This window comes from Cheilinus undulatus, linkage group 9 (genome assembly GCF_018320785.1).
Source record: "Cheilinus undulatus linkage group 9, ASM1832078v1, whole genome shotgun sequence".
NCBI classification, from domain to species: Eukaryota; Metazoa; Chordata; class Actinopteri; order Labriformes; family Labridae; genus Cheilinus; species Cheilinus undulatus.
In genome coordinates this window covers 43528890-43542578 of record NC_054873.1, presented here as the reverse complement: position 1 = coordinate 43542578, position 13689 = coordinate 43528890, and the positions used below count along the sequence as shown (strand labels likewise).

Sequence of the window (13689 nt, the reverse complement as noted above, 5' to 3'; positions counted from 1 at the left end):
TTATGGAAACTTGTAGTAGGTCCACACTCCTTTGGTTTGATAACTCATCAAATTGTGAGGTGATGCATTTCACCACATGAAATCATCAATCAACAGCAGCTCAAGACTCAGCTACATGAAATTTTCGGCTTATTTTTGCATATTTGTGAGGTTTTACAAGGTTTGAAATATATGCTGTAGGGTTAATGCCTGTTAAGACCTAGTATTATTGTGCTTTTTCAACTCAGACAGGCTGGGGTAAACATGTAATACCTTTAAACAGAGTTTAATATGCATGTGACTTAAATTTAGAGAAATAAACTACGAATTGGATGGATAAAAGCTGCATCCAGAACTTACAGGGACTGTCATTATAGTAAGATCTCATCACATATCTTGCAGAATGACTTAAAAACTTTTAGTGCAAAGGCGTAAGCAGTTTGATTCAGATGGTCTGTTACAGAAACTGTTCAAGCAACACGTCAGTTAACTCTATTTTACATAGCAATTAAACTTTTTTTTTTTTTTTTTTTTTTAGTCTTTCAGATAAGCTTTTGAGATTTTGTAGTAAAGATGAGCCAGAACACGTAGAAGATCAACACAGCTCACCTAAAAGCTGGTAAGTAAAGTACAGGACCTATGATCTCTTCAGGTTCTGAAAACTCTTGCTTTTGTTGAACATTTATTCAGGAAATAGCTGTGAATTCATGGGAATTTTAACTCACTGGTTGTAGAATTGTGCTTTTGCCTCATGATTACCTCAAGCAGCTGTTTAGATTTTGCTAAACCCCAGAAATCTCGCAAACCAACAAGCTCAGCTGTACAGTTAAGCTGTCATCTTGGTTTTGGATGAGTGTATTTGTTGGATCATGTCCATCATCTGCAAGCACAAATTCACAAGAAAAGCAGTTGTGAGACAGTCACTGACATTAAGAGACTCAGAGACAAGCAAGCTTTGTCTCAAGTATAAGACTAGTGGAGCAAATCATATGAAAGTCAAAGAGAGAGTTTAAGGTAGAAAAGTGGATGCTACGTTGTGAAAAAAATTGAAGCGATTGAACATGTGACTAAAATCATCCAGCTTCAGATAGAAAACAGCATGAAAAGTCACCTAAAGACAAAGACTAAATTATCTTTGTTTTCTCTTTGAGAAAGGTTGGATTTCATGTCAATCTTTTTAAGCACATAACTGAGAATGGCTTGCATCCCCTCCAAAATCTATTTAGATGATAGTAAATGTTGCTTTGTTTTGGCAATATCAATGCATGCTGAAATAAAAACAGTTGTTCTTTTGAGTTTTGCTGCATTTTTCTTTAAAAACAGTTACATATACGTACATACGGGAGTGTAAGTTCAACAGGCAGAGCCTAATCAGAGGATTAGTGGCTGGTCTCGCTCTGATGAGGTGGTGATTATGGCTGATCCTTTGTTGGAGGCATCTTAAAGCAAGACAATTGTGTTTTGGTGGGTCTGAGGTTCTAGGTGTTGATGGAGGTATGGGTGCTGTGAGTTTCTGAACAGTCAGTGATGTTCTGGATACCCTGCCACATAGTGCACCAATGTTTTTCTTGTATTTTATTTGTATTCTTTCCAGCTTTACTTCTTTTGAGCTCATTATCAAACTTTTCAAACTGAACCATTTGAAGGCAGTTAGGGGCCTAACATTTTGTCATGTCAAACAAAAAAATATGTAAATCTTACAGAACATAATATTCAACACTGATCCTTGACCTCATTGATAATGACATAAGGGGAAAACAGTATTTAAAAAGTATTTCACTAAAAGGAAACTGATACAGATTATGGTCAGTATCTATTAATGTCCTGAACACCCATCAGCCTCTTTCCTTTGCTTATCTGGGTGGAAAAAGTTCAGTTTCTACAAAAAGTTTGTCATCTTTACTATTTTTGTCAAAGAAAGTTCCAATAATAACTGTGCAATGAAACATTTTGCTGCTCCTGTGCATCCTGGGGGTGAAAAGGGAGGGCTCGTCCGGGATTTGAACCCGGGACCTCTCGCACCCTAAGCGAGAATCATACCCCTAGACCAACGAGCCATATTTCAGAAGGAAAAAAAGAGGGTTTGAAACTGTCTCCTGGTTCTCCTGGACCTACAGTTTGACTCCTCACTGATGATGTGGCAGCTATAAGACTGATGCCTGATGTTGCAAAAGAGCGCCCTCTGCTGCATAAATGCTTTCATACCAATAAGAAACAGGCATACACTGTGTGATTTTTAAGCAGCCTCTATAACACTTGTGCTGGAATGCCAGCTCATACACTGTACAGCCCGATGGTCAGCTATGATCCGAGTTCTCACACTGTACGAGTGAGTTTGCCATAGGCTGTGATAAATGTCAATCAAGTTTCATCTTAAAGGGCTTAGACCAGGGGTGTCAAACTCAAGGCCCGGGCACCAAATCTGGCCCATGGAACAGTTAAATCCATCTTGCAAGATGATCTCATATTTCTGTTACAACTGGCCTATCAGTCTGAGGTCTGCAATTTCAACTGGTCTTACATTTTGATCAGGAGTGTATTTGGGCTTTTTATATAGAGGAGGGCAGCAGATAGAGTCAGAAACAGGAATGAGAGACATGCAAATTGGGGCATGACAAGGCATGACCTAACCACTAGGCCATTTATGCCCCACTATTTTCACTTTTAAAAGATATATGTATAAATGGGGTGGCCTATGACTGACATAAATGCATTGGTTTCACAGAAAATAATCAAACCAAACCATAGATCTTCCAGAACAAGAATGCTTTACACAGGGTATGGTATATTAACAATGCCACCTGTGGCTGAACAGAGTGGAATAATGATCATCCCTTTATTCTGAGGTTTATTCAATAATAATGGACTGTGGATTAAAGGAAAATGTCTCTAATAGTGCACATAGCAGAGCTGGCTCTTCGAATCACTAAATTCACAAATGACACACCATCACTGTTAGCTGGAGGGCTGCTCATAGGCCCATTTCTTGCTTGTTAATTTATTTTATTATAATCTTAGAAAGCACTTCCATCAGGAATGCCTGCTGTCTTCAGGGGGATTTAAGATGCTTGCTGTCCAGCAGTTTACAAAAGAAAACTTTCCCCCAAGTTGGGAATTTTAGCTCTCACCGTGGGAGCGTGTGCAGTCGTATGACTATAATATCAGACATGCCAGAAATCCACGAACCAGCAGCAGCTGATTGGGCCATGGTGGGCAGTTGTGTCCACCTGTATGACAAATGCCACACAATCAGGATGAAAGTTGGCCTGCCATCCAAGTGAGCAATGAAATTCAAAATTCGTGTCTAGATTGGCTGGAAATGGCGCCGTTTGAGAGCCCACAAATTAGTGTTTTCAGTCATTTAGGATAGAGCATAACATTTTTAATACAAGAGGTTACAGAGGTTACAGTACAAATGTGGAACGTGGAGAAGGCTGCATCTGGAAGATAAGATGAACACCTGGAATAAAGGATGAACAAGCAAAACACTGGATAATTTGTCAATTTTGGTCTGCAGAGGAGTTGATACATTTTACTGACAAACCAAACAACTACTGAGGAGCATGAGGCTTTGTGATTAAAGACAGATTCAGACCATGTTGTTACTGATAGCAGCACTCACCAGCTTTCTCTCTCTCTTTCACTCCATGAAGATGCTCTAATCTGTGCAGCTCTTTATGATTTCTGTCAGTTTGTGAAGGCTAATGAAGGTAATAGGTGTTACTTGGTTATTCACCCAAGGAAGGATCAGGGATGAGCGAAGGGGTACATTAACATCAGGTGTGAACAGTCATGCATGATAATCACCTGAGTGACCTACACAGGGAACGTGTTGACACTATCATGTGTTATGTCATCATGGTGACCTTTAGGCTGGCGACAGTGAAAACATTGGGCTCGTCCGGGATTTGAACCCGGGACCTCTCGCACCCAAAGCGAGAATCATACCCCTAGACCAACGAGCCAACTGATTTACATCCTTGACATTCCTGATTTTGTAGTAAACCTGTCAAACTGGTGATGTGGCAGGATGGAGTTTCACATTACAGCTGCCTAAACATCTCCCTCTAGCGGTCATCGGGAGAATGACAGCCCAACATGCCAACAATCGAACGAGCGTGAGTGCCAGACAAAGCAGCTCCTGTAAGGCATTTCAAACAAGACAAACGTGTACTGAATTTAACCCTGACGGAGGTACGTTGTGAACAGTGCCCAAAATGACCTATTTGTGGCTGATTTCTTCCCAGGAGATTTATAAGCCGTTAAAATGTGAAAATCGTGATCTGCCTACAGGTCCTCACTTGGGACAAACTTCACCCATTGAAATTCTCAGTCGGCATGTCCGCATGCTCGGGTTAGCATTCAGCTAGTTCCTCCTTGTCAGTGCCTAGGTGTGGATCTGGACTCACAGGATGGCAACAGAGGCGAAACGTCAAAAGGTGACGAATCAGTCCGTTTTTACATTAAATAGATGACTTTATTACAGCTGTTTGTGTCTAATCTGTCGTTGTGTACTCAGGTTCTGTTTTCTGTGTGTATCATAGTGTGACTTTAAAAGTTATTTACAAGCTATTTACTTTGTCCATTCACTGTAATATGGTCTGTAGCTGTCGGATCTTTGCGTGACAAGTGTGTCTCTTTTATAGTTTTAGTGGTAATGCACATCTGTTTTGGCAGTGCCTGTCTTAAGTCCAAATTGCAGGGACTGCCACAGCAAATCAAAGCAAACCACGTGTTTGGTGATGTTTTTAGTGTTTATGTCTGTGCTGACAGGTAGATGATGGTTCAGAGCTCAGTCCTCTGCAGAACTTTCTACAGTGGTGCCAAAGCGTGGGATTGGTGCTCAGCAAAAAGGTAAGTAACGAAGATGTTTATTGACATTCTCTCAGGGCTAACAAGGGCTGCATGAGACTGGCAATTTGGCAATCTCAAAATGGGATAAATTCCCTTTCTGTGAAATATTAGGTAAGCTCATCAATTGCAAAAGGGAATAATCACATTTTTTAATTGAAAATTTCATTGCTAAACACGGTTACTCATTGATTTTTTTTTTCATTTGCATCAAATGCATTTTACACATTTAATGATCTTCTGTTTGAACATTCTGAAAACATGAAAAAACAACAAATGAAAAGAAATTAGTAAAATAAAACTAGATATGTTATAATAATATGTGGCATTATTAATATATAAATTTGATTGGGATAATAGTGTTGTATTTTGTGTCCAAAATATAACTATAAAAACTTCACCATAAACGACAAAACCAGTTCATCTGACGGTTGCAAATTGTTTGCTCCAGCTTTATCCAACTGCATCAGCACAGAGAGAAAATATGGCCATTGTGCCCCTGTCTCTATCCAACAAGTAAAATGTAGAGATCTGCTTCATTGAATGATAAAATAATTATTTTTAATGCATATTTATATGATGTGTTTACTGTGAACCCTAAACTGTAATAACACTAGCGGTGTGATTTATTGTGCAGCCCTTTTTTATTTGGTTGAATTGATCCCGTGTATTATCTAGGTTTTTAAGACTGGATTTATCTTACACTCTCGGTAGGTTTGTGTGAGTAAAGAAGGAACCGTGGCAGAGTATGGCATGCTGGCGACGGATGACATAGAGGAAGGAGAGGTTTTGTTCACAATTCCCAGATCAGCTCTTCTCCATCAGGGAACAACCAAAGTCTCTGTCTTGCTGGAGAAAGGTAACAGTGATAATAAATATAATATTATTCCCATGGCTGCATCATTTATGTCTCTATAACCTCGTTTCTCATTGAACCCCTCACAGAGAGGTCGTCTCTGGAGAGCTCATCTGGCTGGGTTCCCCTCCTGCTGTCTCTGCTGTATGAGTATACATCTCCACAGTCCCACTGGAGTCCCTACCTCTCACTCTGGACCAACTTTGAGACACTGGACCATCCCATGTTCTGGTAACAGTCCCTTTTTTTATATTACTGTCTACACCCACTGCTTTTCTACTGGTGTGCTTGAATCTGAAGTGGCTCTTTATTTTTAATATTTATAGATGAAGATTTCATTGTAAAATAATCCAACAATAAATCATGACTCATGTGTTTAGGTCTAAAGAGGAGAGGGAAAGGCTCTTGAGGGGGACGGGTATCCCAGAGGCCGTGGACAGAGATTTGGTTAACATCAAGAAAGAATACACAGATTTCGTCCTTCCCTTCATTAATAAGCATCCTGACTTCTGGAGCCCAAACACTCACACACTGGAGCTCTACACACAGCTGGTGGCTTTTGTCATGGCCTACAGGTCAGTGAGCTGGAGACGAGATAAAAATATGTTCCTGAATTATCTGAAACCAATGGCCATTGATGCGTGATTCATTGTTAGCGCGTAGGGGCTGCAATTTCTCATAGATGGACTGTTTGCTCTCTGCTAACACAAAAACGAAAATGCAATTTACAAGATAAACAAATTAACAATACATTTTTTTTAACTTGGATGTCTGTCATTCTCCTTCTGTGGAACGGAGGCCCCTCTTGTAACCAGCCACCACTGTCAGAAACAGATTTTTGTCCACTTTTATGCTCTGAATTCACCCCTCCTTTTTTATCAACTGCTCTCTAGTTTCCAAGAGCCACAGGAGGAAGAGGATGACGATGATGATGAGGAGGAGGAGGAGGATGGAAAGGCCCCCAACCCACCAATGATGGTCCCCATGGCTGACATGCTTAACCATGTGTCCAATCACAACGCTAATCTGGAGTTTACACCAGTGAGGGGATATGTCTACTCTGTAGTCATGTTGCATTTCAAAGTTCAAATGTTTGGATGCAAAACAATGTTCTTAAGCTTCTGATCAGTGGAACATATGCCTGGAAAGTCTTGTATTTAAAAAAAAAAAAAACAGACAGAAAACATGACTTCACAGCCTTCTATGCACACTCTTTTTCAGGATAGTTTAAAGATGGTCTGTGTGCGCCCCGCCCACAAAGGCGAGGAGGTTTTTAACACCTATGGACAGATGGCTAACTGGCAGCTCCTTCACATGTATGGCTTCACAGAGCCATATCAGAGCAACAGCAGCGACACTGCAGACATTCCCATCACCAACCTCTACAAAGTGGTCACACAAGGTGAATATTGACGGTCCAAAAAAGGTGTTCAAGAAAAAAAAAGGCACAAGTAATTGTGAAATCAGGAACGTTGGCTTACACTGTGCAGCTAAAGATGCACAACCATCGTGTATGACTTATGTGCTCAAACACTGTACACACACACAAACGGCATTGCCATCTGTGTCAGTTGGAGGTCCACAGGTACGCTTATTTCCAGCTGGTTTATTTCCTTTCTGATGATGGGCATTACAAAGGCATTCCTGCTGTTTTCATGGTGATTAAAGACGCTGTCTAATAGGGGTGTAAAGTTACGTATATTCGTACTGGACCGATTCGGTACGGGCCTCTCGGTACGGTACAGGCGTGTACCGAACGAATACATGTGGAGCCAAGCTCACATACAGACAGAAAAGCAGAGGGCAACTCACACTGTCCTGGCAACCACACAACCACAGCAAACGCCAGCAGAAGCCTGAGTGTTCCCAGGTAAAAGTGTCCTGTTTAGGAACACTTTGTTGCCCAGTAAAATACAGCAGTGGACAAATACAACATTAGCGCTGACATTTTTCAGCAGCTGTGTCGCTAAAAGCACGTCGTCCAGCGGACCAATCAAAGCATTTGAAAACGCTCCACTCAAGAACGCCACTGTTAGGAGGAGGAACAACAAAAAGTCTCACCAGTCAGTTATGAATTTTCTATTCTTTAGGGTCGTTTTTTTATGACAGTTGTGCTCTGTGAATCAAATTAACTTTACCTTCAGCTATCAGCCTCGGAGTAGGGGGGAGAGGAGACTCCTTCATGTCTGCAGCTGTGTCATAGGTAAAGTTATCCCCAGATTTCACAAGGCTCTAACGTCTTTATCCGCCAAGATAGGCTGTGAAAAGTTCTCCAGAAATTTGTAGTAGGTCCCATTAGTTAAAAAGTAATCCAGTGCTGAAGTCTGTGTTGAAATCGGCAGGAAAGATGCTCATTTATACATATTTAACAAGCTAACGAACGGTTGTATAATGATGCGTTCAAGTTGGCTGGGAAATTTTAGGGTTTAAAGAATGGGTATAAATATGTCAATATGTCAATTTTAAAAACCTAGTAAATCAAAAATATATTTATTTATTAATATTTTTAATAATTGAAGAACTTTTGGAAGGAGGTTGCTGCATTGTTAATAATTTAAATGTAATTTAGACAGCCTATGTATTTTAATACAGTTTAATAAAAAACTATATATATATATATATATATATAGAAAAATTTGCTTCAATTACCGTACTGAAAACGTATCAAACCGTGACTTCAAAACCGAGTTACGTACCTAACCAAAATTTTTCTGTACCGTTACACCCCTACTGTCTAACAGTTTACAAAGGAAAAATGCCCCCAAGTCGAGAATTCTGCCCAGGACTCTACTTTCATCGTTGGAGTTTGTGCCATCTTGGGGTAGTCATGGTCAGTCGTTGTGTATGACTTAGACTATGCTCAGTCAGACTGAAAGTCATCACGTCTTCCTAGTGAGTTGTGTGACTGAAAATTCTTACGTGAATCAGGTGAAAGTTGAACATTGTACTCTGGTCTAAGTGATGTGTCAGACCATGTTTGTGACGCATTCTGAAAATAGTTATTTTGTTTTTCATGTTTCTATTAAATTTATTGTGCACTTACTTTTTGCAAGACCCATACTGCAGCAAGTTAAAAGCATCTGAAAAATCAACAATCTTTGACAGAATAATGTTCTCCAGTGCTTATAGCAGACAGCACATAAACACCTCTACCCTTCAGTAGAGGAAGAGTCCCGCTCTGCTCTATTTTTGAGATTGTGGGAAAGACATGATCTTTTCTTAATCATTCCTCTCTGACATAGTCTCTTCTTCAGTCAGCTGTTTTTAGTTGCTATCAGTACCACCTCATTTTAAGATATCTTCTCTTAGTCTTTAGAGAAGATATCTGCAAGGAATCTTGGCATTTGATTTGACAGCATTTTGAATTTTGAGCAGCATACCACCAAACTCGTACAGTCATGCTTTTATCACCTCAGAAATATTTCAATGATTTGATCAGATCCTCTGGCAAAGGTCTTTTATTTGAGCCAGAAGCTTGACTGAAAACTAAGGGGGACAGAGCATTTTCAGTCCGGGCACCAATGCTCTAGAACAACCTATCTGAGGAAATCAGGTCGGCTGACTGTGCTTTCCTTTAAGTCACTTTTAAAAACATATTTTTACTGGTGGGCTTTTCCTGACTTTATGTAGGGGTTTTTAAGAATCTGCTTTTCCTACACTTTGTATCTAATTGGGTTTATGCACCTAGTTGGTGCATAAACAAAACTGTTCCTATGGAATTTTCTGATTTTAATTTGCTCTGTTGTGCATGTCTTCTGTGAAGCACTTTGTAACATCTGTTTTGAACAGTGCTTTAAATAAAGAATAAAGTTTGTTATTATTGGTCTCAAATATTGACTTTTTATGAAATGAAAGATAACAGTGAAAAATCTTCCACTTTCTTTCACTCTTGTAGGTATTCAGTCTGACTTGGACAGGCAGCTGGTGGATGAGAAGTGGGAGTTGCTGTGTCAGATGATGCAGGAAAGAGCAGCCTTCGTCTTTGGCAAACAGGGCTGCCTTACAGACACAGAACTACACACTGCACTCAAGGTAAAGGAGAGGGTTTACAAAAGTCAGTATCTTTACATGCAGGATGAGGAAGTCAAGTCACTAAACTGAGTTCTTTGAAGCCATGCTAAAACAAGCATAATAAATGTGAGGCATAGAAGAAGTTGCATCATTATCTACCTTTAGATGTCACTCTAGGCTATAGGGTTAGCATGTACTGTATTTGTGCCAAAAGTAGTGTAGATCAGTGCATCTCAAGATATAAGAAAATGACCTAAATTTATCCACTGTTACAGCAAAATGGAGTTAAGATATATGGGCTTGATTTCCCCTAGTTAAGGTACATAACCTTTTTGCCACTATTTTTCTTAAGGCACACAGTTGTGATGTAGGGCAAACAGCAGGAGGCAGACATGCTCATGTCAATAAATGCTGTCAATGTGGTCATGAACTGGGATGCCAGTGGTCCAGTTACATTTTCTTATCAGCCAGTTAACCAAAGTACTTTACTGTGCATGTAAATGTACTGCAGATTTTTAAACCACTCCAGTTTGCTTGTAGACTGCATAATCCTTGAAACATGGAGACCACTTTGTTGGAGATTTATTTTGTCTTCCTTTGTATCATCAGGTCCTGTGCATGTCAGAGGATGAGTTTACAGAGTTCAAAGACAATGAAGGATGGGAGGAAGATGAAGAGGATGATGAGAAGATTTCCCTTGCTTTCTCAAACGACGGTCTCCCTGGATTAAAGGCATCATGGAAACACTTGATTCATGAAACAGCCTGTCTGACTGTCAGGTCCTACAGTGAAGAGACGGAGAAAATGGTTGGAGACAACGACAGAGACCAGGTGCTGATAGAGGACCAGGCAGCTTTTGCAGGACTGAGCAGCAGGCAGCAGAGAGCTCTGCAAGTACGCTGGGGGCAAAAGAGCATCCTGTACAGACTGATGGAGCTCACCAAGTCTTGAGTCCTGCAGCGGCAGGCCAGACCACAGACCACAGAAGCTTGTTTTATCATTTTAAGAGGGAAAATAAAACATGTCTCTGAAAATATAGCTCGTCTTCTTCCTGTTGAATTTCAACAGCCGTTAGTGTGCATCCCTGTAAACAGCAAAGCCGATCATTGTTGAAGTCAGGTGTTTGACTTTTGTCTGCACATGAAATAATGACTAACAAGCTTTGTGAAAGACAGATCTGCACCCTTCATTCTGTATAAGTGGTAATTTATTGTGATATGATCATACAAAACAAAAGATCTAAATTTATCATAAGAAAAATAATTTTACATAAAGAGGCAACAGCACATTTTTTTTACCTCTTTAGATGATGCCTTGGTATAATCATCACGCATTTGTATTATTTTTTGCAATTTTTTTCTGCTATTATGAAGTCAGATCAAGCTGTCACTACATATCTGCTACCCTCAGATCAATTTGTACCAATTTAGTGAGTCCATGACCGAATACTTTGTGTATAAACAAACATATACAGGTGCATCTCAGAAAATATAAATATCTTCTAAAAGTTAATTTGATCATTAAGGTTTACAGCTCATGAAAATCAAAAGTCCACTATCTAAAAATATCAGAAAATTAAAAAGCAAAAATAAGAAAAGGATTTATAATACAGAAATGTTGACCTGGAAAACTATGCTCATTAATGCACAATCAATAGCTGGAGCTTCTTTTGTATTAGAATATTGTGGAAAAGTCTATGCAAAGGTTTTCTTAGCTTTCATTCTCTCACTCTGGTTCAGTACACACAGCCACAATCATGGGGGAGACTGCTGACTTTACAAATGTCCAGAGGACAATCATTGACACTCCTCACAAGGAGGGTAAGCTACAGAAGGTCACTGCTGAAAGGACACTTTTCTCAGGGGTTGTTTCAAAACATATTCATGGAAAGTTGACTAGAAGTGTGGTAGAAAAAGGAGCACAAGCAGCAGGGATGAGCTCAGACTTCAGAGGATTGTTGAACAAAGCAGATTTAAGAATTTAGGAGAGCTTCACAGAAAGATGACTGAGGCTGGAGTCAGTGGATCAAGAGCCACCACACAGACGTGTCCAGGAAATGGATAAGTGTCGCATTTCTAGTATGGAGCCAATCCTGAACCACAGACGTCATAAGAGTCTCACCTGGACTAAGGAGGGGAAGAACTGGACTGTTGTTCAGTGGTCCAAAGTCTTGTTTTCAGATGAATTTAAATTTTGACTTTTATTTAGAAATCAAGGCCCCAGAGTCTGGAGGAAGATCAGAGAGGAACAGAATCCAAGGTGCTTTAAGTCCAGTGTTTTCAGTTTCCACAGTCAGTGATGGTTTTAGGTGCCATGTCATCTGCTGGTGTTGTTCCACTGCGGTTTATCTAGTCAAGAGTCAACGCTGTCAGCCATCTAGCACGAGTTTAGAGCATTTCATACTTCCATTTGCTTAGAAGCTTTATGGAGTTACTGGTTTCCTTTTCCAACAGGACTTGGCACCTACCCACAGTGAAGCCAAAACTAGCGGGAACTGGTTTGCTGACCATGATATTACTGTGTTTAATAGGCCAGCAAACTGGCCTGACCTGAACCCTATAAAGAATCTCTCTGTGGAAATGTGAAGAGTAAGATGAGAGACATCAAACTCAACAATACAGATGAGCTGAAGGCTGCTATTAGAGCAACCTGGGATTCATAACACACCAGCAGTGCCACAGACTGATTGGCTCTATGCAATGCTGCATAGATGCAGTTGTTGTGCAAAGGAGGGTGCAACCAATTACTAAGTACATAAATTAGCATAATTTTCCAGGTCAGTATTTCTGTATCATAAATCATTTTTTGATTTTTGCTTTTTAATATTCTAATAGTTTGAGGTGTGGATTTTTAATGAGCTATAAGCTGTAATTATCAGCATAAAAAGGCTTGGAATATTTCACTTTGTATGAGGTTAATCTAAAATATTTGGAAATATAACTTTCTAAAGTTTATTTAGAGGAAAAGGTATTCAAACTTTAAGATACACCTGTATCTCAGAAACATTTCTGCAACAAATTCTTTTTTCATTTATTTGTCTCATGCAAATTCTAATAATTTCAAAGATACTGGATTTTTTATTTTCATGATCTGCTAGCCGTAACCATGAATATTGCAGCAAAAAAGAGGCTTGCATTAATTCACTTTGATGAATTTTGAGTACAAAGAAGCGACAGATTAGAAGCTTTACATGTAGGACTTACTGGTCTTTATCCCTACATACTCTGATCTCTTGGGGAGAATTCACAGTAAAGCACCACTCTAAGAGCGGCCTTATCGCTCACTCTTATGGGATAATTATGGTCTGCTGTTAAGCTTCCTCAGCAAGTAATGAACTGGAAATGGAGCAGTGATTTAAACAGTGTTCACAGTTTAGGAATGGCAGATCTTGAAAGATCAAATAATCCATTACTGCACAACTATTCAATTGGCATACATAACACCAATCCTATCAAATACATTTTACCCCAATATCCCTGATATTTGTGCCTAATATGGAGTGAAAGACGAATTGTTTCACTGCCTCTGGGGCTGCCTTAACATCCAGATTTTCTAGAAGGAAGTCTCGGACACACTTTCACATGTCACAGATGTAAGCTAGCATTATGCCCACAGGGATTCCTAGGGATTTGTCACGCAAACCAGGGATCCAGGATATTGCATTTTTGCCGATATTAGACATGGTGATATTTCCAAACTCATTTTAGCCAATACCAATATATACACACAATGAGTGTCCCCTGTGCAAAAACAGGATGAGTCAAGCAGAGCTGAGAGAGGAGCAGAGAAGTCATTTTGTTCATGGCACATGATGAGCCTCTTTGTATGTGTTGCACCTTAGGCAAACAACTATATAGTATATTTTACTGATACTCAAGGCAGATATGTCAGCAGACATCTTCATATCTGCCAATATCAATATTTAACTTTTTGAACTAATATCTGTTGTGTTGCTAATATCCTGCATCCCTAATGTAAACTGTCAACTAAGC

General features: G+C 39.7%; 1 protein-coding gene and 2 non-coding genes across 3 annotated transcripts; 1 reads left to right on the top strand and 2 right to left on the bottom strand.

Annotated features, from left to right (window-relative positions):
* Positions 1-1964: 1964 nt before the first annotated feature.
* trnap-agg lies at positions 1965-2036 on the bottom strand. The gene has a single exon. It is a non-coding gene; the product is annotated as a tRNA-Pro (tRNA).
* A 1836-nt stretch (positions 2037-3872) lies between these two features.
* On the bottom strand, positions 3873-3944 carry trnap-ugg. The gene has a single exon. It is a non-coding gene; the product is annotated as a tRNA-Pro (tRNA).
* A 114-nt stretch (positions 3945-4058) lies between these two features.
* On the top strand, positions 4059-10725 carry setd6 (SET domain containing 6, protein lysine methyltransferase). Its single transcript, XM_041795818.1, has 10 exons — positions 4059-4173; positions 4273-4418; positions 4753-4833; positions 5545-5689; positions 5776-5917; positions 6067-6261; positions 6580-6727; positions 6908-7088; positions 9582-9718; positions 10307-10725. The coding sequence occupies exons 2-10, from the start codon at positions 4392-4394 to the stop codon at positions 10646-10648; spliced, it is 1398 nt and encodes a 465-aa protein (XP_041651752.1). The 5' UTR covers positions 4059-4173; positions 4273-4391; the 3' UTR covers positions 10649-10725.
* The last annotated feature ends 2964 nt before the right edge of the window (positions 10726-13689 follow it).

What these genes read in the sequence shown, in the direction of transcription:
- setd6 (XM_041795818.1), top strand. Translation starts at nt 4,392, where the DNA reads ATGGCAACAGAGGCGAAACGTCAAAAG. An exon ending in CAGAGGCGAAACGTCAAAAG is followed by an intron (nt 4,419 to 4,752) that starts GTGACGAATCAG and finishes CTGTGCTGACAG; the next exon opens with GTAGATGATGGTTCAGAGCT. An exon ending in CTCTGTCTTGCTGGAGAAAG is followed by an intron (nt 5,690 to 5,775) that starts GTAACAGTGATA and finishes AACCCCTCACAG; the next exon opens with AGAGGTCGTCTCTGGAGAGC.